The 24,795-nt window shown below is 45.2% G+C and overlaps 1 protein-coding gene across 9 annotated transcripts in view; it reads right to left on the bottom strand.

The window, feature by feature from the left end:
- DOCK1 (dedicator of cytokinesis 1) overlaps window positions 1-24,795 on the bottom strand; it is a 528,766-nt gene that overhangs the window by 323,280 nt on the left and 180,691 nt on the right. For all 9 annotated transcript variants that reach the window (XM_029245561.1, XM_029245563.1, XM_029245558.1 and 6 more), the window contains 3 exons: window positions 22,150-22,256; window positions 2,747-2,874; window positions 647-742 (listed from right to left, as the gene is read on the bottom strand). In XM_029245561.1, coding sequence (XP_029101394.1) covers window positions 647-742; window positions 2,747-2,874; window positions 22,150-22,256 — 331 coding nt within the window. The remainder of the gene's footprint in view (window positions 1-646; window positions 743-2,746; window positions 2,875-22,149; window positions 22,257-24,795) is intronic.

Here is a 24,795-nt window from a genome sequence, read left to right as displayed (position 1 = left end):
AAAAATCGCCATAATATGAAAATGCTCCGGTCTTGCTTTAGCAATAAGCTTGCTAAATTATTGTTAAAACTCTGAGAAAAAGAACAGATACCATTCCTAGTCTCGACAATCTGAACAGGACAGAGATCTACAATACTTTACAGTAGACATAAAACAGCGAAGTCGGAGGGCCTCAATTCCTTTTTAAGGCCCTTCATAAAATTTTATTAATGGCATCTTAAATGTAAATACGTAGAAAGAAACTGCCAGAAGAATGAGGACTTAGAAGAACATATACATCCTTTGCTAGAAGTAAGCAATGAGAAAACTAGAACCAAATATTGGTTTGTTACTCTTCAACTTTGACACTAGAAGAACATATACATCCTTTGCTAGAAGTAAGCAATGAGAAAACTAGAACCAAATGTTGGTTTGTTACTCTTCAACTTTGACACTTATAGAATCGTGGAAATGAGTACCTTTAACCTACTAGACTGTAAATAAATGCATCCCCACTGCTTGCTGTATCGTTGTACGACATGGTTAGTTTCAAAAGGCAGGTGGGAAAGAGCCACATGGATTTTCGGGCTTGAGAGTGAATGACTTTCCCGGGAAAGATGCTGTCAGCCACAATGAAACCCACAAGCGTGTGTCACCGAGCACTTACGATGAGTTCGGAATCCCGTCCCATGGAAATGACGGTTCGGTTCACTGTCCGGAGAAGCTTCTCCATGATAATCTGGACATGCCTCTGAGTTGGTCCCTGCAGGAGGACACACCAGTGTAAATATACCACCACCTAAGATAGTCATTAACATGCCCGTCCCGCGGCTGTCACTGAATCCATTTATCCTGTAAAGAGTAAATCAATTACAACCCTTAACGAGATGGAAAATGGCCCTTGTCAGAGGCAAAAGCCTTCACAAAGAAAACTCAAGGCATTTTATTAATTATAGTCCATTAATGATAATGTGTTATATAATCATAGTAATTTAATTGAAGCAAACCTTAAAAATAAAAGCAACTCTGTTTAAACAATATAATATTTATGATCCCTGATTAGCTCACAATGAGTTTTCTAAAGACACTTGGCCATTTGTAAATGCAAGGCTGACAGATAACAACCATAGATGGCTCTGCATGTCAGGTCCCAATAATGTGGGAACAATCACATGGAATCGAATGTTTAAATATCATTTTAGCACACTACTTAAAATTCAGAGTGCCAGAGAACCTTCTATCAGTAAGAATTTGCTCCTTTGTGTGTGATGGGACTGCCGATTCTTCTTCATGAACTTTGAACGTGTTTAAACGGGCTTTCTAGATGCTTCCGCACAGGCCAGGCAGGCACTACCTCCTCTGTGAGGCTTGGCCACACAACCTCTTTACTCCCAACCTTTCATCTGATAAGAAAAGGAAAAGACCTGGCATGGGACCCCTGGACGCTGGCCTTTGGGTTAAGGCTTCCAACACCTTTCAAAGGCAAAGCCCGGGAAGAGCGGATGCAGCCACCATCCCAATGAATTACTTTACCTTATCTCCTTCTTCAAGGGCAACACCCAGGCTCTGAGAGAATGAGCAGGTGCAGCAAGGAAGTGGGCAGGAAAGGTGCGTGCATGCGCGTGCACGCGCACGTGTGTGTGTGTGTGTGTGTGTGTGGACTGGGGAGGTGGCAGGAGGTCACGTGGGGAAGAGCTAAGATCAAGTCCTGCCGACTTAAAATCCTGGCCCATCTGGCCACTGCTAGAGGCAGACACACTGCTAGAGGCAGAGACAGACATGGCCCTGTACACCTGTCTAGACACACCTGGAGAACCAATGTCTTTACATGTGTGTGCACACGTGTGCCCAAATGAATGTGCTGGGTACAATGGGGTCGCGGAAGCACAGGGTCAGATGTTTCCATATGTGCTTGCACCAGCTTTTGATTAAGACAGAAGGTCAGTGGAATAAGCATACAATTGAGAAATGCAAAAGGAAATACCATTTAAAAAAAAAACAGCCAAGAAAGCACAGGAAAAAACTGCCTGTGGGGGGAGGAACCCAGGAAAAGGGGCAGAGAACTGCTCTTCTCAAAACTCTCGGACGCACTTAAAACAACCAACAACTATGTGCGTGTATAAAATAATAATATTATCTATTTATCAAATATAAAATAATAATTGAAAGGAAGTAGGCAATTAGCCTCCTGTTGTTTACTTCTAATTTTTAATATCAAAGCCTTTGACCTTAAATATCAAATCTAAGTCTTGGGAGTCACTTAGCTGAGAAGTCATAGGAAACAAACATAAAACAGTATCTTCAGTGCTGAAAAGCACACGTGGTAATATAATCATCATGCTTTACACATAAATAAAAAATAATTTGAGGATGCAACTCTAGAGAGAGAAAAAGAAAGGGTAACCCTTAAAATTCAGGCCATCCTTTTTTTCTTTTCTTTTTCTTTTTTTTTTTTTTGCGGTACGCGGGCCTCTCACTGCTGTGGCCTCCCCTATTGTGTAGCACAGGCTCCGGACGCGCAGGCTCAGTGGCCATGGCTCACGGGCCCAGCCGCTCCACGGCACGTGGGATCCTCCCATACCGGGGCACGAACCCGTGTCCCCTGCATCAGCAGGCGGACTCCCAACCACTGCGCCACCAGGGAAGCCCCCGGCCATACTTTTTTAACTGAATCAAATACGACTTGGTCCTGGGAGGCTGGGGCCCCTGGGGATCGCAGGCCCACACTTGCTGCAGGGTCCACAGAGGTAGCCCCGCCATTACTCACCACGTCCTTCCTGTACAGAACCTCCAGGATGTTGCTGAGCAGCTGGCAGCAGGCCTCCAGATCTTCCTGTCTCTCCAGATGGTACTTGAGCTGATCCGTCATCATGGGAAGCAGGATCTCTCTGCAGTCTGCAGGGGACACCGGGTTGCCAGTCAGCAGGAGACCCACTAAGACGCAACTCTGTTTGCTAGAAGCTTGTTTTCCTAGCTTGTGACACTGCATGTTACATTTACATACTCTGCAATGTGAAACTGACATCTGGAGGGGGTCAGACTACTTGACTGGGAGGAAATCACTTGTTTTCTTATAAAATAATTCACTCACGTGTGCACGCATATGTGTGTGTGTCACCATGTAAATATACAACGATAGTTCACAAACAAACATATAAATACATATTCACGTATATCCAACAGTATGTACATAGATACAAATGCAAACAAGCATGCTGGGGTTTTAACTAATTTTCTGTGCTGAACTGTAAATTTACTGATTTGCAACTTTAGAAGAAATAGTTGTTACAACAAAAATGATTTGAATTGCAGCTCTTCTTATTATTTCCTAGGAAGACCAGAGCATGGTTCCTTCCTGCTCCCATATACCTCCCGAAGTTTCCTGAGCTTGGCCGGTTCATAGCTTACTAAATTCCCCACTTAATGTTTACCCACTCGGGGACAACTTTCTGCTGGGCTCACATCTGCAGAGGGACAGTCTGCAGGGGGCTGAGAGCTCAGGCTCTGGAGTGAGGTTGGCTGGGTTTAAATTCCGTTGGCTTCCTTGCAAGGTTATCTCGGGCAGAGCTAGTTACCCCTCTGAGCCTCGGTTTCCTCATTGCTAACATGGGCACAGTGGCACTAGCTACTCATAGGTCTGAGGTACAATGTACTCCTGGCAAGGTGAGGCAAGAAGGCCTGGGCCTGGCACAGGTGAGATGCTCAGGACAGGGTACTTGCTCTTATGATGTGATACAGATACTGGTGAAGAGCCCCAGCCCCTCTTTGGTCTCCCAGACCCCTGGGCTAATGAGGGAGGGGGCGGCGGGGAGCAGGTATTGACCTTGGAGGTGAAAGTTAGGGAGGTAATACATTCACCTGCTGGGAAGAGGAATCAGAATTTCCCACAAAGTGGGGGGGCCATCCAGGAAAAGGAACCCTATTCACAAAGTCAAGTAGACAGGAGCAGATGACATATTCACAGAGCCACATGCACAGTTCAGGAGGGTGGGGAGAGGAGAAGCAGAATAAAAGACCAGGCGGGCAGGTGGATTTCATCCTGAACATGATGGATGAGACAGAAAGAGGTGGAGAACTGGAAGATGCTGACAGGGAAGGGATATGATCAGATCAAAAGGCCAGAGACAGCAGCCGTGATGGCGCCAGGTAGGGCAGTGGAGATGGGAGGCTCATTACTGGACAGGTTAGCTAATGCAATAGTCCAGGCAAGAAACAGTAAAGGCCTGACCTCCTGCTACAGTGGCAAGTTTGAAAGAAGAGGCCTTGAACAAAAGCAAACTGGAGGCAGGCTGAACACAGTGGCAGGTGATGAAGTGGAGAGGAGGGTGGGGGCTAAAGGAGAGTCAAACACAGCACCCAGCGTCTTCGTGACAAGTTCATCCAAGGCACCATGTGATGCCATCCAAGGAGAGGAAACTGGGGACAGAAGGGTGTTTAAGGGCAGAGAAAAGGACCAGGTTCTGGACACGTTGAATCTGAGTTGCTGCTGGACATCCAAGTGGCCTCATCTAGTAGGCACATGGAGAGAGGGTTCTAGACCTTAGAGATTTCCAGCCTTACAGACTGAAGAAGCAACAGCCCTAGACCATAATAAATGCCAAGTATGTGAATAAGACCATCAAAGAGGAATGTGTAGAATGAGAAGGGAAAACTGTGAACAGCAGTCAGGATGTTGGTATTAGAACAGAAGATGGAGCGAGGAAAGATGTGGGCTGACGCAGAGATGAATGACATCACCCAAACCAAGGGAGGGCAGGTGGCCAGCGTGGCCAAATATGGTGGCAAGGACGGGTAGAAAAGCACAGCCCTGGGATGTGACAATAAAAAGCACACCGAGGAGAATTCCCTGGCGGTCCAGTGGTTAAGAGTCCACGCTGCCAATGCAGGGGCGCGGGTTCGATCTCTGGTCAGGGAACTAACTATTCCACGTGCCGCGCAGTGCAGCCCAAAGATCGAAAAAAAATAAAATTAAAGAAGAAATAAATAAAAGCAGATGGAGTCCTTCTCAAGGCAGCTTCCTGGAGTGGGATGAGAAGACGAAAATAGAAGCACAGACACGGCTCTGGAAAGCACGGCTGTGAAATAAAGGCACACTGGGGTCTAAGGATCAAAGATCACTTGGGTTTTCATTTGTTTTTTAGATAGGACAATAGAAAGAATGTTCAGAAAAATCAAAGAAAAATAATGAACCAGACACAAATAAGACTCGAGATGAAATGCAATTACTAATTGTCTCTTCCTGTTGGGAACTCCTGTTTAACACCAGCACCATCCATCCCCCAACGTGACCTGTCTGCTGACAACACCAGCTCTGTATGGTGAAGCCAGCCCGGCCACTGTAGGTCCCTTTAAAATGCAGTGCACGAGACAAAAGACAGCAGAGCTCGGGAACATTAAATATCCTGTGCTTGCTTTTAGAATTTTACCCTTTAGGACTTCCAACGTTAACGATACCTAAAAGCAAGTTTTGCATTAATGTTTCCTGAGTTTTCTGAACATAAGGAAAAAATAAGCATGCAACATTGGAATGGTTCCTGAAAGTATGCAGAGACTTGCTTAGAAGACTTTCCCAAGAAGTACACGATAAAGAAGGCATGGGGCTGGAGGCGCGAGGCAGCTCAGGGGGAGGTGCAGAAACCGCACACGCCCTTCCGCTCCTCTGCCCTCCAGGGGACCGCATGTAGGAAGCTCACGCTAAGGCTTTTTCAAGCTCCATTTTTATTTAATCCCTAGAAAAGGAACTGAGAGCAACTCCATTTTTCCAGATTGAGTTTTGTCCAATGAATATATGAGTATATGCATTTACTTGTTGATGTCACCATTACAGTAACAAATACATAGGCAGGGGTAACACAGACATGCTGAAGTGCTGCATATCTTCCTGGCAGGGGCCAGCCGGGCTTGGATGACTATGTTGTCAGGGGTCGCCGAAGGTGAGGGAGTGAGAGCACAGCACAAGGAGGCGGTGCTGTCCCATGGGGACCAGGCAGTCTCTCCACATTGGTGCTCCTGGATGTCACGGGCCGTCACACGATTCCCTTATCTTCCCACCCAACCCTTCCTGTGACGCCAAGGGTGAACACAGGACCCCATGGAGAGCATCTCTCTGAATGCCACAGCCCCTTGAACTTGTGATGGAAGTGCTCCCAAGCCGAGACGGGCTGCCAGCATGGAGGGGAGGGGGGAGCCCAGGCATCAGAGAGCCGCCCAGGGACAAACCCAGTCCAAGGCACATGCCACAGGAAAATGACCAGGTGCAGTGAATCCAGCCTGAAAATGCAGTTGCCCAAAATGCTGACCCACTGCATACACGAACTCCACAAGCATCCCAAATCCAATGTCTTTCCTACACAATCCTGACGTTCGCAAGTTATATCTGCCCCGGTAGCTCTGTTGACCTTCCACACCACAGCACAACATCCACAGTAGGGGCTACACTCCCAGCTCCCAGCACCCAAGGGGCAGGAGAGGTCCCTTGACAAAGCTGTCTGAGTGCAGCCCCGCCTGCGTTCAGCCTCAAGGTCCCAGGCAGGACATCTCCAGGATGAGTCCTCTTTCCCTCCCACATCACCCAGTGTGACCTCAACAGGGGGTGAGCCCTCGGCCACCCCTGTCCGCGTGGTCATGCCTATCACTGCCACCACCATTCTGGGGATAAGTCTAGTTTCCAAGACATGTCAGTGGGAGAAGTAAGAGCCACGAAGAGCTGAGCAGGTAAAAACAGACCCTGACCACATGACCAAGGAAAACATGACAATGGAGGCTTAGCAAAGCCATGTCTGAAGCAAGCCTGGGAGGGACCCAACAGCAGTAGAAGGCCAAGTGGGCTTGCTAGGCCAGCGCGGGAGCAGGCGTGTGTCCACGAACAGCCCTAGAGGATCAGGGAACACAGCTCTGGACTCAGAGCTTGCAGAAATGGCTCTTTAGGCCCTGGCAACCCATATGCGCTGGCCAAAGTCCATTCCATACGGCCTCATTTATCTGTCACGTTGGACAGGCAGGTGTGGACTTTACCGTTCTCAGAAGTAACTGAGTATGTTGGTGTCATCTGTCAGAATTACTCCAGGGTGAGGGAAGTGATGGCCGCCCTGTCCATCTTCCCCGGGGAGAGATGCTACCAGCCATCCTTGGCTACCTGGTGGAAACGCCCACCCTCCACCCAGCCCAGGGGTCTGTGATGGCTCTGTGCAGTTGTTATCCAGCCTCTTCTGAGGCTTTGCACACCAAACTTTTGGACACTTCGCTACCATTTTGTCACGTTTAGAGACATTTCATTCTCCTAGCCCCTAAGAACATAAAAAACCCATTTGTTATAATCCTTCAGATGAACCCATAGTATTTACACGTGGGATGTTTTCAACATCCATAGGACAACTGTAGCTCTAACTCCATAACCCACCCCATCTCTGGCTGGTCAAGATAAAGGCGGGTCATGGGGATAAGCCTACTTTATCGAGAGGATGAAACAAGACACCACGAGCAGGACTTTGTGAGGGTCCAACATTCCTGTGTGGAGGACCACACCTCCGGCCCCAGGACAGGGCCCCATCCCCTGACCACACGCCCATCACAGGACCAGATCACCAGGCAGGAGCAGCCTCTTGCCTGGGCTTTTCTTACAGGCACAATGACCACCCCAGGCATCTCATGCAGGCCTCCAAAGACAGAGGGTCACAGGGCAGCAGCGCCTTCAGAAACACGTCCCAGGTCCCCACAGGAAGAATGGCAACGCCCCAGAGTCCTGCAGCGGCCACAGGGACCAAAGCTGGAAGCAGCCCAAGCTGACACACCCACCTTCTTGGTGAGCCATGATCAGCAGGCCCCAGCTCAGCCCCCCGACGGACCTGGGGACAGGCAGGCCTCAGGTGCCAGCCCTGGGACTGCTGGAAATTACGACTAGCTCTGTGACCTGTTTCTCCTTCCTGGGACGCAGTCTCCGTGAGAGCAGAGGTCTTGTTCTCATCCACGGGAGTAGCCCTCACACATACACTAAGACCTGACAGTGGAAGTGTGTGTGCACATGCGTGCACACGTGTGTGCAGTGACTTCAAGCGCGCGTGCAACTGTGTGTGTGTGCACGCATGCACGTGCTCGTGTGGAGAAGCACGCTCTTCCCAGCAGGACAGCTGCTGCATAGGACTTTTGTCCATAGGACTTTTTGTCCTTTTTCATGCGTAAACCTAGCACTTTGCTCCTATCAGTCGAGGAACGACCTGCAGCCGAGGGCCGCCCCGTCGCATCCTAGGAAGACACCAGAGGGACAAAGGCATCATAGCAAGATGGCTCCTGCTTTTCTGGTGACGCAGTTTCACTGGATGGTGTCCAAGCCGATCCGGACAGCAGTGTTCAGGCGCACGGACACACGTGTGTGTTTGAGTGTGTGTGCTCGCACCCGCACAGGAGCGGTGGTCTGGGGTCACTGTGATTACAGGTGCAGGGTTATCACAGGAGAGTCTGCAGTGAGAAGCAGGTCCACCTCCTGGTGCCGTCCCAGCCACCCAGCAGCCCCCAACCAAAGCAAAACAAACCTCACTTTACAAAGGACGTCCCCTACTCTGCATTTCAGCTCCTTCCACTTTTGTTTTCAAGAAGTGGTGGGACACAAGTTTGGAGTAACACTAAAGATCCTGAAATTTTATTGTAAGTCAAGACAAAAAATTAAGAGCACAGAGGAAGCTACTACCCCCGACAAACACACACACACTCTCACACCACACACACATTCACACACTCATACAACTCACACCACACACACTCACACTCACACCACACACACTCACACACACCACACACACACACTCACACATACCACACACTCACACCACACACACACCACACACACACTCACATACTCACACCACACACACACACACACTCACTCCTGCAATGAGCTGTTTTAAAGCATCCAAGGAAGAGGAATCTCCTGTCATATTCTGAGTGTCCCAACTCAGTGTCCTGAATACCCTTCTCCATGAACAGAATGTCGTTCCTCTAGCATGATTTGTGCCAATTGTCCCATTTGGTTCAAAACAGATGGCCCAGGAATCTGACAATCCCCCCACTCGAGGCAAAAAAAGAGAAAAGAAAGAAAAAGAAAGAAAGAAAAACAATCAAACAAACAAACCCTTCTATTTTAAAAAGAAAACACATTTCAAATAAACTACCCATAGATAAACACACAGAAAACAGCTGCAACAAATACCTGACTGGAAGTCCAGGAACCTGGGTCTATTCGATTTTGTTTGTTGGCTTTTTAATTGGAGTAGAGCTGATTTACAATGATGTGTTAGTTTCCGGTATACAGCACAGTGATTCAGTTATACACATATCTAACCTTTTTCAGATTGCTTTCCATTATAGGTTATTACAAGATATTGCTTATCACAAGGTCCTTGCTGTTTACCTATTTTATATATAGTAGTGCACTGTTGTTAATCCCAAGACTCACAGACACAGAAAACAAACTTATGGTTGCCAAAGGGGAGGGAGAGGGGAGGGACAAATTGGGAGTTTGGGACTAACAGTCTTTTTGATTTTGGAACAGCCTTTTGGCCTCGCTAAAGTTCAGTTTACCCGTGCACACAGGAAATCATAAAATCCACCTTGCTCACTCTTTGCCTTGAATCTCAGGCGAGTGACTTAAATTCTCTAAAATCCTTAATTGTCCTTCTTTGCAAAATAGGCCTGATATTGTTAACCCCTCGGGTTTACTGTGAGAATTAGATGATATAATGTGTGTGTCTGGCAAGTAGTAAGCATTCAATAACTAGCAGCTGTCAGTAACAGTAACAGAAATAATATTATTATGCAAAGTCAGCCTTTTCAACAAAGTACACACAGAAAACTAATGCCTTGGAGTTTGCTATCCAGTAGGGTAGCCAGTGAACCCCTGAAATGTAGCTAGTAGCTGAGGAGTAGAATTTTCCATTTCAGTTAATTTTATGCACTATTTTAACTTAAATGGAAAAAAAAGACATCTGATTCAGTTATTGTTAACCACTGTTTGGAACAACGGGAACAACTTGGGTATGTAAGTCTACCTTTCAATGGTAAGTTATATTAAATGTTAAGATCAAGCATCTGTGATGAAAACAGAGCATCCAAATTGAGATGGGCTATAAATGTGAAAACCACACGGGATTTCAGAGACTTCGTATGAATCAAGAATGTAAAACATGCCAGTTGTCCTATTTAGATCAAAGTCATGTTGACATGATATTTCAGATAAAATATATTATTAAAATTAATTTCACCAACTGCTTTGTACTTCTTTTTCTTACTGTGGACTGTATAAAATTATAAATTACGTACGTAGCTGGCATTCTAACTCGGTTGGACAGCGCAGTCTCGGAGTATGCTAGGAAGCAGATGTTAAAGACCTCTTGTGCGATTTCTCATTTTAATAAACCAGTGTTCATCTTTGGAAGGAGAATCAAGGCCACAGCTTCCTCCTGTCAGATCCTCTTCACACGTACAGGACTGCAGGCCTCATCAGTGCCTGGTAGGTCTGAGTCAAGGCATAGGCCTGACCCCACAAGGAAGCGAAAACCAGCCAGCACGGTTGTCCTGGTTTTCGCTGCCGTGCACAGAAGGGAGTGCTGACAGCCCGGAGCAGGCAGCCCGTGGGCCCAGACTCCACGCAAATCAGCCGTGGGGATCAGAGGTCCTGCAACACACCAGCCAGCCTTCCACAGCCCCTTTCCCAGTGTGATCCACTATGATTACAGGCAGCAATGGCTGCACATCTGTTCATCCTCAGCTGTGCAGGCTGAAGCCATCATGATTAATGCTCTGGTAATGGGCACAGAGTAAAAAGTATTAATCTTTATAAAAGGCATTCCACAGGCATTATCAGCTTATAAAGGTCCGAGCAGAATACCCGTCTATAACGCCATTACAGCTCTACATCAAAGCAAGATGCAAATGCAGCAATGAATCTGTCCATTTAAAACTTGCAATTTATGAACTCTAAATAATGTGCTTCTTAGTTTTTAGTTTGGTCACATTAAACAAATGATCCATAAAGTGCATTTAATAACCTTGAGCCTGTTACACAGAACTGAGATCCAGATGAACACTTATTACTGAGAATTAAACAGTAAGAGCCATATAAATGGGGGATGCTTGCTATCCATCTTATACAGTCACCTTATTTTTCAACAATCTAAGAACTCTGTACCCACATGATTCGATTTGTTCAAATAATTCTCTCCTTCCATACACATCTTTAAACACCAGAAATAAAGAAAACAGAGCCAGCAATGGAAGGGATCACAGGAGCAATCTACTCATGTCCAAATTTTACAGATGTGGGAGCCAGGAGCCAGAATATAGGGACCAGGCAGCAGCTGAGCCAGAGTTAGATGCCTGATCCTGAAGCCAGAGCTCCTTTGACCCATGCATGTGCACGTGTGTGTAAACATGTATGATTCAGGTATCTTTACAGGTCTAATGCAGATTAAACTTTTCCAAGAATTACTTTAATTCACTTTAAGTAAGCTGTGATCATTAGCAGTACCAGGAGGATAAATTCACATCAAGTAACCCTAAGTATGTCAGTTTTCCTTTCTGAACTTCAGTTTCTTCGTCTGTAAAATGGAGTAAATACAACTGCCCTGCACTGTGTTTCGATTCCTACCTACGGGTAGTACCTCTGTAAGTATTCTGGTAAGAAGATTCTCAGCACCACTTGGCTGAGTGCTGAAATGATCAGAAATAAGATAATCTGCCTGTCAGCTTTGAGGTACCCAATGTCACAAAATTTTAACTGAGAGAGTGACAGAGCAATTAAAAGTATCTTGAGACTTGGAAGTGAACGTGGCAAGATACAGATTGCGGAACAATAGGAAAAAGAAGCTAGTCAAAGACACATCTTCTGGATGAAGCCACCGGGCCTCGTAAAAAGTGTGTCATCTTTTGAAAGAAGGGAGTGGGGCACCAGATATTTTGTATCCTGTAGTTTGGAGAAGTATAATCATAGAGGTTAACCAGCCACTAGTATCGTAATAATAAATACTTTGTCAGAAGAAAGAAATGGAAGAAGAACCAATGGAGAAAAATCTAAAATGAGTCCCATTTAAAAGCAGATGAAAATATTAGAAAGACTCAAACAAAATGCCAGGGAAGATAGTGTGGAAAGTACTGGTCAGACCAGGAATCTATCCTCTGGATGGAAATGCATTTAAGGAGGTGGCTTGGTACATTTGAGAGGAATTCGATAGGTCTGCCTATCCTTGGGCAGAATCTTACCACGTGGAGGATGAGAAAGCAAAGAGAGAAAAACAGAGCTGGGGAGTCGTGTGCATGCTTTTACCCAAGAGCGTGAAGCTAACCAAGAACACAGGTTTTGGCCAGTGTGGCCCACACACACTCCTCTACTGCTTGCCCCCATACTGAGCTCTACAGTTAAAAAAACAACGTCAAAATCATATGGTCTGTCCGCTCCACCTTGAGGGAAGGACTGTGCCCTCAGGGAGGGGTTTACGCAACAGAAAAAAGTAGGGTCTAGAAGGAGAACATAGGAGACTGCAGGCTGGTCTGGGGCTCCTCCAACTGTCCCAGGCAAGTTTCTGTACGCAACACGGTGCACATACAGAGCTAAGCTTGGGGCCGGGAAGGAACCATGAACTGGGGAGACCCAGAGACCTGCCGTCCCAGTGCCAATGTGAGCATGACTGGGTATGGGACAACCAAGGCAGCCTCTTTTAAGACTGCTCTCATGTCCCCAATATCAAGCGACAGGGACAGGAGTCCACTGAGAGGTGGGTGCAGAACAGAGAGCCAACACACTATGATAAAGGTTAGACCAACTACATCCTGAGGAACTTAGCACTGCCAATATGATCACACAGAAAGAGAAGAGAAAAGGCTATGAAAACTCCATAAGCACATGAACACAACACTACATGGTTTATTTATGTTTAATCTATTTATGTGTTTATTTATTCACATACTTGTACTTTATCGTGTTCCATATGGCACTTGAAGTGAATTCAGTTTTCAGAATGCATACCTCTTATGCTGGATGCGAAAGAGCTTATGAAAAGAGTAGGGGATGGATTTGTAACAAGACAACTCCCTAATCAGCACCACGTGGTGGACAGCTCCCTGCCTGCGATTTTGCTTGCAGACTAGGACTTGCTACTTAACTCCTGGGTCGTTATCTGTAAATTAAGAAAATTACTCTTTTCCAATTATGCATTTTTAAACTGATGGCTCTGAAGCCATTCTCAGAGGAATCAAACTTGCTAACCAACAGTCCTGAGCACATGGTAGGTACTCAACAAATTACAATGGAATGGGAATGGATATAATTAAGAAACTGAAATTAAGTTCACCCTCCTAGATTCATTAAGCCATTTCTAAAAAGGCTGCACTGTTTTAACAAATGATCTTTTCAAAAACACATATAATGAAAGCTACAGAGTGATGTACAGAATGAGGGATGAAAAAAGGTACAGTACTTTACAGAGAAAGATTAAAATTTTCTCAGGGCATGAAAAAAAAGAGGAGAAAATTGTATTCATATTCCATCATTACTTAAAGAATTAAGTAACTCTGGGGTTCACAGCTGGTAATGTTCATCAGAAGTCTTCAGCACAACTATCTAATTAAAGTATTCCAGAATACTATACGAGTGGTACATTAAGTGATTATGGCCTATGACAGTCCCAGCCCCAATTTTTCTTTCTGCGAAAAGCATCCATCAAGTTAACAAAAACTACTACAGAGTACTTCTGGGTTTAAGAACCCTTTCAATAAGAGAAATACCTCTCCATTCTCCACAGTGGAGAAGCTCAGGAGATTTTATTTTGATTTATTCATGGATCCAAAGCATTAAGAAGGTATATTTTACTATAGGTCTGTATTAAACACACAGCTTTTCTTTCTACGATTTAAAGCACAACAAATTGATTGACAGGGTAATTTTTTTAGAGATATAAAATCTTGGATCGAATCACAGTGAAAACGGTCTAGAAATCTGACTTTGCTAATTCCTACTAGCTAGCCCCAATAGGCATCTGGGCCTTTGCCCTCAGATTTTAAAGAGCTGCTGTAACTAATGTTTCCACCGTTAAAAAGGAGAATTTTACTCTGCTTGACAACTGGAAGAATAATTCACCTTGAAAATAAGAATGAGGAAAATTATTTGAGCTCTCCAGGCCTACATTTTTAAGGAGCTCTGTATTGTTCAAAAATGGAACACAGGGCTTCCCTGGTGGCGCAGTGGTTGAGAGTCCGCCTGCCGATGCAGGGGACGTGGGTTCGTGCCCCGGACCGGGAAGATCCCACATGCCGCGGAGTGGCTGGGCCCGTGAGCCATGGCCGCTTGGCCTGCACGTCCAGAGCCTGTGCTCCGCAACGGGAGAGGCCACAACAGTGAGAGGCCTGTGTACCGTAAAAAAAAAAAAAAAAAAAAAAAAAGGAACACAAATGGTTCTCATGAACCTAGGGGTAGGACAGGAATAAAGACACAGACGTAGAGAATGAACTTGAGGACACGGGGAGGGGGAAGGGTAAGCTGGGACAAAGTGAGAGAATGGCACTGACATATATACACTACCAAATGTAAAACAGATAGCTAGTGGGAAGCAGCTGCATAGCACAGGGGGATCAGCTCCATGCTTTGGGACCACCTAGAGGGATGGGATAAGGAGGCTGGGAGGGAGCCATAAGAGGGACGGGATATGGGGATATACATATGCAAACAGCTGATTCACTTTGTTATACAGCAGACACTAACACAACATTGTAGAGCAGTTATATTCCAATAAAGATGTTAAAGGAAAAAAGAAAAAAAATGGAACACAAATGAAGTTTTATGAGGTTGATGAACACTGTGTAAAAGGAGCCTACTTGTTATATTGAAGGAAAGAGCTACAGGAATGGCCCGAGAATGAAGGAATGGCACATTTTCCATTCCTACTCACTGCTAGATTCCAAACATCAGAGAAAAAATAAAAAACAAAGTGGCCCCAATGAACAGTAAGCTTAAACCAAAGTAATCCACCAAGAGTATTAAACTAAACTACTATCAAGACTACAAAGGGATTGTCTTACCACTAAATCTTCAAATCTTTATTCTCCAAATCTTACACTATTCTGCAAAAACAAACTTATGACACAAGGTAAGTAGACAGTAAGCTCTAAAGGAAATCTGTCAATTGCTTTGGTCACTTTGAATATGAGAATACGGAAAGGCTAGATCTTGAAAGGCAAGGGAATTCAGCGTTAACTGGAATGAGCTTTCCCAAGGTCTCAGGTTAAGGACTGCAGCAGAAAGCAGCCCATGTGGGTAAGAGCACAACTCCCATCTCAGCTGAAAGGCTTCTTGCAAGGACGTCCAATGCTCTTGACTAATTTAAAAGTTAATGGTATCTAAGGTTGATTTCTTTTATTCCAATTCCTATAACACTAATGTAAAATATCTGTGTGGGCATAAATCCCAAACCTTGGTGTCCTAGTGTCTATTTTAATTTAATTATATTGAAATTTTTCATTTCTATAATAGGATTTAAGCTTTAATTTTCACAGCTGTTATTAGATACGTGGGCAACAATATAATCACATGGGAACAAAGCTACAAATGTACAAATTATGAAGCTCTGACCTTTCTGTCTCTTCGTAACTTGCTTTGAAAATCTGCTCACTCCATGCTGCAGATTACATGCAAGAGTCATCTTTTTTGTGAAGCACATAATTTATTTAACCAGCTTTCAAGTAGTCAAGTCACATCTCCAAACAGTGCTTGGAGCCATTACCGCCCATTCATTGGCTGTCCGCACACAGCATGATAAGGAGCCCAAGTCCTTCACCTCAGCTGGAGAGGAGGAGCCAGAACAGCCAAGGTGGGTTCCCGGCTCCAACGTGGGGATCCACCCCTCTGCACATCCTCCATTTCCTGAAACAATGCCAGTTACTCTGACTACAAACTTACATTTGAAAAGACAACCTCATGAAATGCCGTGAAGGCTGGGATTTGCCTCCAAATATCTGGGGCAGGGGGAGGGATGGACTGGGAGTTTGGGATTCGTGGATGCAAGCTATGATATAAAGCATGGATAAACGACGAGTCCCACCGTGTAGGACAGGGAACTATACTCAAAATCCTGTGATAAACCATAATAGAAAAGAATATGAAAAAGAATGTAGGGGCTTCCCTGGTGGCGCAGTGGTTGAGAATCCGCCTGCCGATGCAGGGGACACGGGTTCGAGCCCTGGTCTGGGAAGACCCCACATGCCGCAGAGCAACTGGGCCCGTGCGCCACAACTACTGAGCCTGCGCGTCTGGAGCCTGTGCTCTGCAACAAGAGAGGCCGCGACAGTGAGAGGCCCGTGCACCGCAATGAAGACTGGCCCCCGCTTGCCACAACTAGAGAAAGCCCTCGCACAGAAATGAAGACCCAACACAGCAAAAATAAATAAATTAATAAACTCCTACCCCCAACATCTTCTTTAAAAAAAAAAAAAGAATGTATATGTGTGTGTGTGTGTGTGTGTGTGTTTAAGTGAATCACTTTGCTGTACAGCAGAAACTAACACAACCGTGTAAAGCAACTATACTTCAATAAAATAAATTTTTAAAAAATATCTGGGGCAGGGGGAGGAATGGACTGGGAGTTTGGAATTAGCAGATGCAAACTATGACATACAGGACGAATAACCAACAAGGTCCCACTGTGTAGGACAGGGAACTATATTCAATATTCTGTGATAAACCATAATGGAAAAGAATATGAAAAAGAATATATATATATAGACACACACACATATATGTGTATGTATAAGTGAATCACTTTGCTGTACAGCAGAAACTAGCACAACCGTGTAAAACAACTATACTTCAATAAAATAAATTTAAAGAACAATATCCGGGGGAGGAGCATCGAGATAAAAACAGGACCATGACTGGACAGGTTCTGAAGCCCAGCAAGGCGTTCATTACACTCTTCTCCTCATTTTCCTATATGTTTAAAATTTTCCGTAATTTTAACAAAGAGCTATCTTGAGTCCAGAGGTAGAGTTGAGCTGTCCCCTCTGCCACTTCATCTTTCCACAAAACAGGGGAATAATAAAATCAGAGGCAAAAAGAAGACAATCTTAAAAAAAAAAAAAAAAAAAAAAAAAGCCCCGTAACATTGTAAAGCAACTATACCCCAATAAAAATTTAACATAGACAGATAGACAGATCAGGGCTTACCATGGCCCCTGGCACACAGTAAGAGCTCAACACTATTGAACTATCATAATTATGATCTGCATCCAGACCTCAGCACAGTGGACGGGACACCAGAGACCCCAAAGCAGTTGCCTGGGAGGCCAGAGATGGTTTCCTGGGTAGATGCAATCATATAAAAAGAAAAAAAAAGAGAAGACAATCTTAATTTTATAAAACTGCTCACGGATGACCCTCCGTATCTTAACTCTCTCACTTATCTCTTTCTGTTACTCCTCCTCAAAGACACCTCCTTCCTGCTCCATGATCCATCCATTCAGAGCCCAGACGGGGAGAGACAGCCAGCTTCCCCGTGTGAACACAAGACCTCTCCTCCCTCAGATCAAGGGAACTACATATGCATGTCACGCTTCCTTCTCTGCACTGCTCCCTGGGGAAAGAAGTGCTGCATCTGAACATGAGATAAATATGCACTGTGAGCCAGGCACTGTTCTAGGCACCAGCGATGGAGGAACAGCAAGATGAACAAGAAGGCCATGCTCCAAGGCCTCTCATTTTAAGGAAGGACCAGAGAAAACAAGCAAGCCAAGAAGTAAAACCAGGCAATGATTGCACGCTGTGGGGAGTGGCAGAAGGAGCCCAGGGGCAGTGTGTCTGGGGACATTTTATTTATGCAGGGTGATCAGAGCACCTCTCGGAGGAAGCTCGCTATGTAATCCCTTCCAGTATTTGGTCCAGGTCTATTTTCTTTTGCCCCATATTTGACATGATAGCCCCGCACCCCGCCACGAGGGCAGGGTCTCACCGGCCATTCTTCTAATGAATCCTCAACAAAAATGAAAAGACATGGCTAACATTTCTTGAATGTTCATGAAACACTCAGTGTAAATCTCAGTACCACACATGTATTAATCTTCAAGATACGTAACGGAAGCAAAAAGAAAAGGGCAGCTGGAGAAATTGAAGCCTGGAGGGTAACTTACCCGAGGTCACTGAGTTAGCAGGTAATAGAGGCAGGATCTGAGCCCAGGCAACGTGATCACAAAGCCCACACACACTCGCAATCCTCTCGTGAGCTGCCTGCCCTCATCCCAGCAAGGGCTTCAGACATGCGTAGTTCTTTATTAATGAGGAAGTAAAATCATTTACAGGAGAAATGATGCAAACCAGTCATTCATTTTTTAAGCAAAGCAAAGGGAGAGAGACATGTCCTCAGAGAAAAGGCTAATGTGACTGGCAACCAACCATGCACTCTGGGTCGCTGGACACCTGCCGAGGGGCTGGACCACTGGCATGGTCAGTAATCTACTGTGGCCGACGTCCAGGAGGGCCAGGTCCACACACATCTTCTGAACAGGCTTCTTATATTTGGGGCGGGGAGGGGTTTCTACATCTTGAGCTCTCTTTCCCCAGTACAGAAGCCAGAACCCGAATCCACAGCCACCCTTGCAACTGCAACTATGTTCCAGGTTCTGCCAAGGAGGCATGACTTCTTAGGATGGCAACTGGAAATGAGCAGCGGGAGGACAGCTCTGTAAAGAACTCTCACTTCCTTCGGACCAGGGTGGAGGGTGCAGAGGCAGTGGGAGTTGCAAGGTCCTGATTCAGAAGGAGCCTTACAGCTGGCACGGCTGGGAACAGACGGCAGTGACAGCAGCTGTGGTGTCCACACTAGCTGGGGCCAAACACAACCCGATTTGCCAAAAGACACATCTCCTGTTGTAGCCTAACAAACCCAGCAGGATGCACCCTCAGTCTTCTGAAGGTCCTTAACGAGGACAGAAGAGGAGCCAGGCTGAGCCAACCGGGGCCCTGGAAGCCTTGGCCTGCTGGGACCCAAACCTGCCAAGGGAAGGCTTTCCTGCAGAGGAGCAATGGCAGCTTCAGAATTCACTGCCAGCCTCACTGCACCCAGATCAGCTTCCCACTTCCATCAAAGTAAGACTCTCAAAACGACGCAATAACTTTGATATTGGAGGGAGACAGAAAGAAACACTTCAGAGCGAAGCAACAAAGTGAGTCTCTTCTATGAGTGAAGCAACACACATGCTGATGAGCAAAAGACGTGCCCTGGAGCCCCACAGAGGAACTGGAGGAGCCAGACAGGGATGCACTCTGACCACATCCCCCAGAGAACACCGACGAAGGTCTAGCACATCCAGTAGCTTGAGCAGCTAAACCTAGTTACAGCACATTCCAAAACTCTAGACACGAAGGGAGTTAGTTTGACTGATTCCACTTGGATCAGGAAAGAGGACACGGACAACTGCATTTTTTTTTACAAATTAACAAGAAATGGAACGAGGCAAGAAAATCACAGCCCTCATATCTCACCAGAAAATGGTTTGGCTTTAAATATTTATACCACATGTGGCACAGAATATTTTGCACAAGTAATGACATCTTCGTAAGAACAGACCAACTGGATGATTTCCAGTGATAAACCTTTCCTGACAAGGAGGTAAGACGGCTCTGGGTAACTCTGAAGAAGCAGGGAGCCTAAAGATGAGAAAAATCTGGGCTGTCCTTGCTGTCTTCACCCAGAAACAACCTTAAAACTCAAGCCTGTAAGCGGGGCCATTTTCACATTGGACAGCGCATTCTGAAATGCTTCCAGGCAGCCAGTGAGCGTCTGGAAGTACATTTGCACTGAAGATTATGGCTTAGACAATGTCGACTGATTGGACAATTCTAGAACTGCTTGTAAGACATGAAGCCTCAGGCTAATTTTGGCTCACTTTGCCCGTGATAATTCTGGATCCATATATTTCCTACAATCTCATTTACTACGTTGGGTGCAACTGACTATTAAGATTAAATTCCTACCTTTGCAATATCTAGAAAGATACTAAGTTAATAATTCCAAAATGTTACACATCCTGACAAGACCCCGTCAAACAAAGTTAAATATTTATTTGCATGCTGCATTATTTCCAAAACAAGACTTAAGGCAGTCTATGATAAAAGACTTACAGAACAGGAGTGAAATAGAAATGGAGCACGGTAAAGAGAACCACAACTGCCAAAAACAACGGCTGATATAATTTGCAAAAATAAATACTAAGTTTGCCTTCAAGCTATCTACTAGCTAAAGAAATAAAGTGTCCACAGAAGAAAACATTTCCTTGAAATACACTCCTTAAGAAGATCTATTTTAAAGATTTTTAGTTGAACCGTTTATGCCTTAGGTCCTTATTCAAAGGACGTGGAACAAAGTTTTGCAACAGAAATTTTGAAATGTATGTAATATGTCCTCAAGAAGGTCATCCCTGTATCAACATTCAATAAAAGCCAAGCGCAGTCAACCCGTGATAACTGTCATTTTTTTTGATAACTGTTAGCTCAGTGAAGGCACCGGTGGTGGCAGCGATGGTGATGGTGATGGTGGTGGTCGTGGTGGTGTGTGTTTTTGCGTATCTTGGGGTTGGATGGTTGGAAGGAGAGATATTAGTAAGCTACCTAATAAGACCCAGATATAAAACTTTCAGGGGATTTCACCTGCTGTGGTATAAAGTTTAGTCAATACGGAAAGAAACAATGAAGTAGCATCTCCACCTATCGCCTCCATGCCTCCCTGGAGTCTCAAAGTCCCAAGCTTTGGAAGACACCTGAAGAATAAGCAATTCAATATCCAGCCTTCCAAGAAGAGCCTGAAATACTGACGGGTGGGATTACTGGCTTAAGGAGATTCACGGGCTTTGAGTCCCAAATAACGGCGACACCGTTGACTTTCTTTTATGCAAGTGAGAAAGGATGTCTGTTTGGAAGGGCTGCAAAAAGCTACTCCCTTCTTGGTTTGATGTGTTTTCTCCAGAAGAACACTCCCACCCAAATGAAGTCTTAACATTTCCTCTTGACATAAGCCTTAGCTATAAGTGCAGACTCCAGTGAACTGTATCAAGTTAAATCAAGAAATAAGATTAAAAACATAGGGTCCAGTAGTCTAGATGGTACAAAGGACTAATCCAGACACACACTGAGTTCTCAACAGGGACATCTCAGGCCTGAGCTGTTCCATCCCTGAAACAACACCACACGTGAGGATAAAAGAAAATGAACAGAACAGCCAAACGTCTAGACACAAATGGAATAGAATAAATGTATGCCTCTCCATCAGAATGTCACTCAACAGTCTTTACATTTGTCTCCAGTAAGTGAGGAAGGTTGTGGAATTATGCAAAGGTCTTAAGCTTTCAATAAAACTTCTTGACAAGTGTAAAATATTAATCCAATCTGTCCAAACAGAAAGAAAGTGATTTATTAAAAGGGAGATAACGTGTGGAAATGTGAGGTGTTCCTTGGGATAAATGAGTTGAGGAATCATTAAAATTCTTTTTCCTTTGAGCAGGGTTTGAAGAAGCCCTGTCACAGAATGCAAAGTTCAGGCTAAGACATAACCATGACTTCTACATTTAAAGAAAATTTGAAATTTTTTGTTGCAATCATCTCAACGGAGGACAGTGATTGCCTCCCCAGGATAGATAATCGCACATCTTAAAGGCTACAATGTATGCTGATTATCCTACGGCTCTGGTGTACACCTAAATTCCGAACTACAAGGTTTGTGCCTTCATTCTTCAATGATCTATTACCTACAGTATATGCCAATTACCATTCTCTGGTAAGGGTTAAATCTTCCTGTCTTGTAATGGAGCTGTTTTAATTGGCTGCAACCTCCCCACTCCTTCCTTTGTTTGTTTTTTTTTTTTTTTTTTTTGGTACGTGGGCCTCCCACTGCCGCAGCCTCTCCTGTCGCGGAGCACAGGCTCAGCGGCCACGGCTCACGGGCCCAGCCGCTCTGCGGCACGTGGGATCCTCCCCCGGACCGGGGCACAAACCCGTGTCCCCTGCATCGGCAGGTGGACTCTCAACCACTGCGCCACCAGGGAAGCCCCTCCCCACTCCTTTCGACAAAGAAGAGAGAATTCAGATGGGGCGAGGTCTACAGACAAAGACAAATGTGACAATTTAAGGATTCTCAGGGTTTCACTCACCATGCTGTGTGAAGAGGTCACTGTGAATTATTTCAATCAAGCAATATAGCTTCTGAATGGTCAGCAAACCCACGGGAACATTTAGGATGAAATCAGTAAACATTTTGCTATAAAAGGAAAAACACAAGTGAAAAGAGATGCTGGAAATACTGCAAAATGACCCAGTGGGATACAAGACAGTACCGAGACGCAAGTTCAGTGAATGGTCATTAGATGCCACCAGAATGTTGGAATGGGCCCATTATACAATATGGGCCAAAATCTCTTCCAAAAGAATGATGCTTTAAAATGTTATTTTTCACTTCACACCCACTAAAATGGCTATAATCCAAAAGAGAGCCAGTAACAAGTGTTGACTAGGATGTGAAGAAACTGGTACCCTCGTACCATGCTGGTGGAAATGCAAGATGGGGCAGACTTTGGAATAATGCTTGGCAGTTCCTGAAAATGTTAAACTTAGTTACCATACGACCCAGCATTTCAACTTCTAGGTATATACACAAAAGAAATGAAAATATTTATCCACACAAGACCCTGTATATGAATCATAGCAACGTTATTCATAACACTTGAAAAGTGGAAAAACCCAGATGTCCATCAACTGATGAATGGCTAAACATAATGCAGTAGATCCACACAATTCACCCATAAAAGGGAATGAAATCCTGACATTAACAGACCTTGAAAACATTATGCTAAGTGAAAAGAAGCTAGTCACAAAAGGTCACGTATATTATACGATTCCATTTATAGGAGATGCCCAGAAAAGGTAAACCTATGCACACCCCTAGAGCTGGGGTGGGAGTGGGCAATGACTCTTACTGGGCACGAGGAATCTTATTGGGGTGACAAAACTGTTCTAACAGTAGATTATGGTGATGGGGTAGAAGTCTCCTTCCTGATGTGGGAAAACAAGATGTCTTCAGCACAGGAGTCGACTGTAAAATAAAAACTGTAATGCTGAATTCTTTTAGGGGTGTATGTACGTGTGTGTTACTGTGTGTGCACACACGCTGGCACAAAAAGATAACTAGGAAGATCCAGATCCTCGTGGAATTAACTTTTAGTTATTCTCCTCTGTGATCTCTTCTGTTTCATCAAAACATGACTCAATTTTCTAAACAGGGAAAAACACATCCATGATTTTCAATGTCATTTTTTAAAAAATCAGTAGGTAAGGTGTTGAAGAGGAACCCACGCACAGGCAGAAAGAGTCAAGGGCCCAAGAGCAGATGGGACCAGTCCTGGGGAAGGGAGTCTTCCCGGGATCTCCAAGCACAAGGCACAAGCACCCGTTGTGAACATGGACGTCACCCCTCTAGTGAGCAGAGGCCTGGTCCCCATGCCCCAGGAGGACAGGCCCAGAGTATGGCCATGGCCCACCCAACTGCAGCTCCCCCCTCGTCCTCTGTTTCTCCAGACCTGAGGTTCTCAAACAGCAGCATTCATTGAAAGTGTCTGGAGGCATCATTAAAACCAAATAGCTGGGCCCCGCCCCCAATTCCTAATTCAGAAGATCTGGGAAGGAACCCAAGATGCAGCAAATTCCCAGGGGCTGCTGATACCGCCGTTGTCTGGACCACTGCCTGAGAGCCGGGCTGCAGTCACAGAGCACACGGAGACCCGGGAGGGCAGACCTGTTGCCCATGGGCCCAACTGTGCCTCCTTTTCTCATTTAGAACCTGCTAAACTATAACCAGTATTGTCAGTGCCTGGGAGCAAAAATAAATGTGTCCATGCAGGACACTAAATCCTCAGGCACATCAGACACGTGGTGATTCGTGGGGAGAGCAGCTTCCCAAAAGCCCCTCACCCTTCACTTCCAGGGCATGAGTGACCTATGGTGGACATAAAGTACAGAAGGGTGACCGTTTTTCATTCCGTTTAACCACCCGAGGGACAGATGGCCCTTTGCTAATATTTAGGTGGACTTTTCTGGCTGGTCAAGTGGTGCCACCACCTGCAGGTAAGTTTATTGTGTCAAATGTTAAATCAAAACCCAAACAAGGAGCAGACGAGGGCTGTGCTGTGGATGTCTGGGGTCACAGAGGCCGTGCACCCACTTGCTCGAGACACCTCTTTTCCAAATGCAGTGACATCTGCACAGTAAACAACTGAGACTGAGCTTGGATGGGGATGGTGGCAAAATCGGAAGGTGAAAGGAAGGATTCGGTCCCCAGCCTGACTCCTCCATCTGAAAGCCAGTGTCCAGCTTGCCCAGAGTTTGGTTTGGTTTGGTTTTCGTTTTACTATAACCTGAGCTGACAACTTGCAGCTCCTGTCTGAGGCTCACAGCCCTTGGGCAGGAGCCCCCAGAGAGAAGCTGTATGGTAATGAGGTAGAGGAGGTGAGACACCAATATTAAAGCTCCCGAGTCAAAACGTTTAGGTGCTGAAACCCAAACCCAAACCCAAGAACCACTTATGGAATTTTAAAGTCTAAAGGATGCAAAATGCCCAATTTGTATTATGTATGCATGAGGCTATAAATAATCTTCTAAAGAAAATATTGTGACTGTTGATAGATGACACCTTTTCCACATAAAGACATAATGAGCAAAGTGTCACAGACACCATCACTAGAACATGTTCCAGAAAGAGTCAGGGCACTGAACTATGTGGACATGAGACAACCCAAGCATCCCGT

Source organism: Monodon monoceros, unplaced genomic scaffold (assembly GCF_005190385.1).
Source record: "Monodon monoceros isolate NGI ecotype Baffin Bay Population unplaced genomic scaffold, NGI_Narwhal_1 Super_Scaffold_4, whole genome shotgun sequence".
Taxonomy (NCBI): domain Eukaryota; kingdom Metazoa; phylum Chordata; class Mammalia; order Artiodactyla; family Monodontidae; genus Monodon; species Monodon monoceros.
This window is presented reverse-complemented; position numbering and strand designations above follow the sequence as displayed.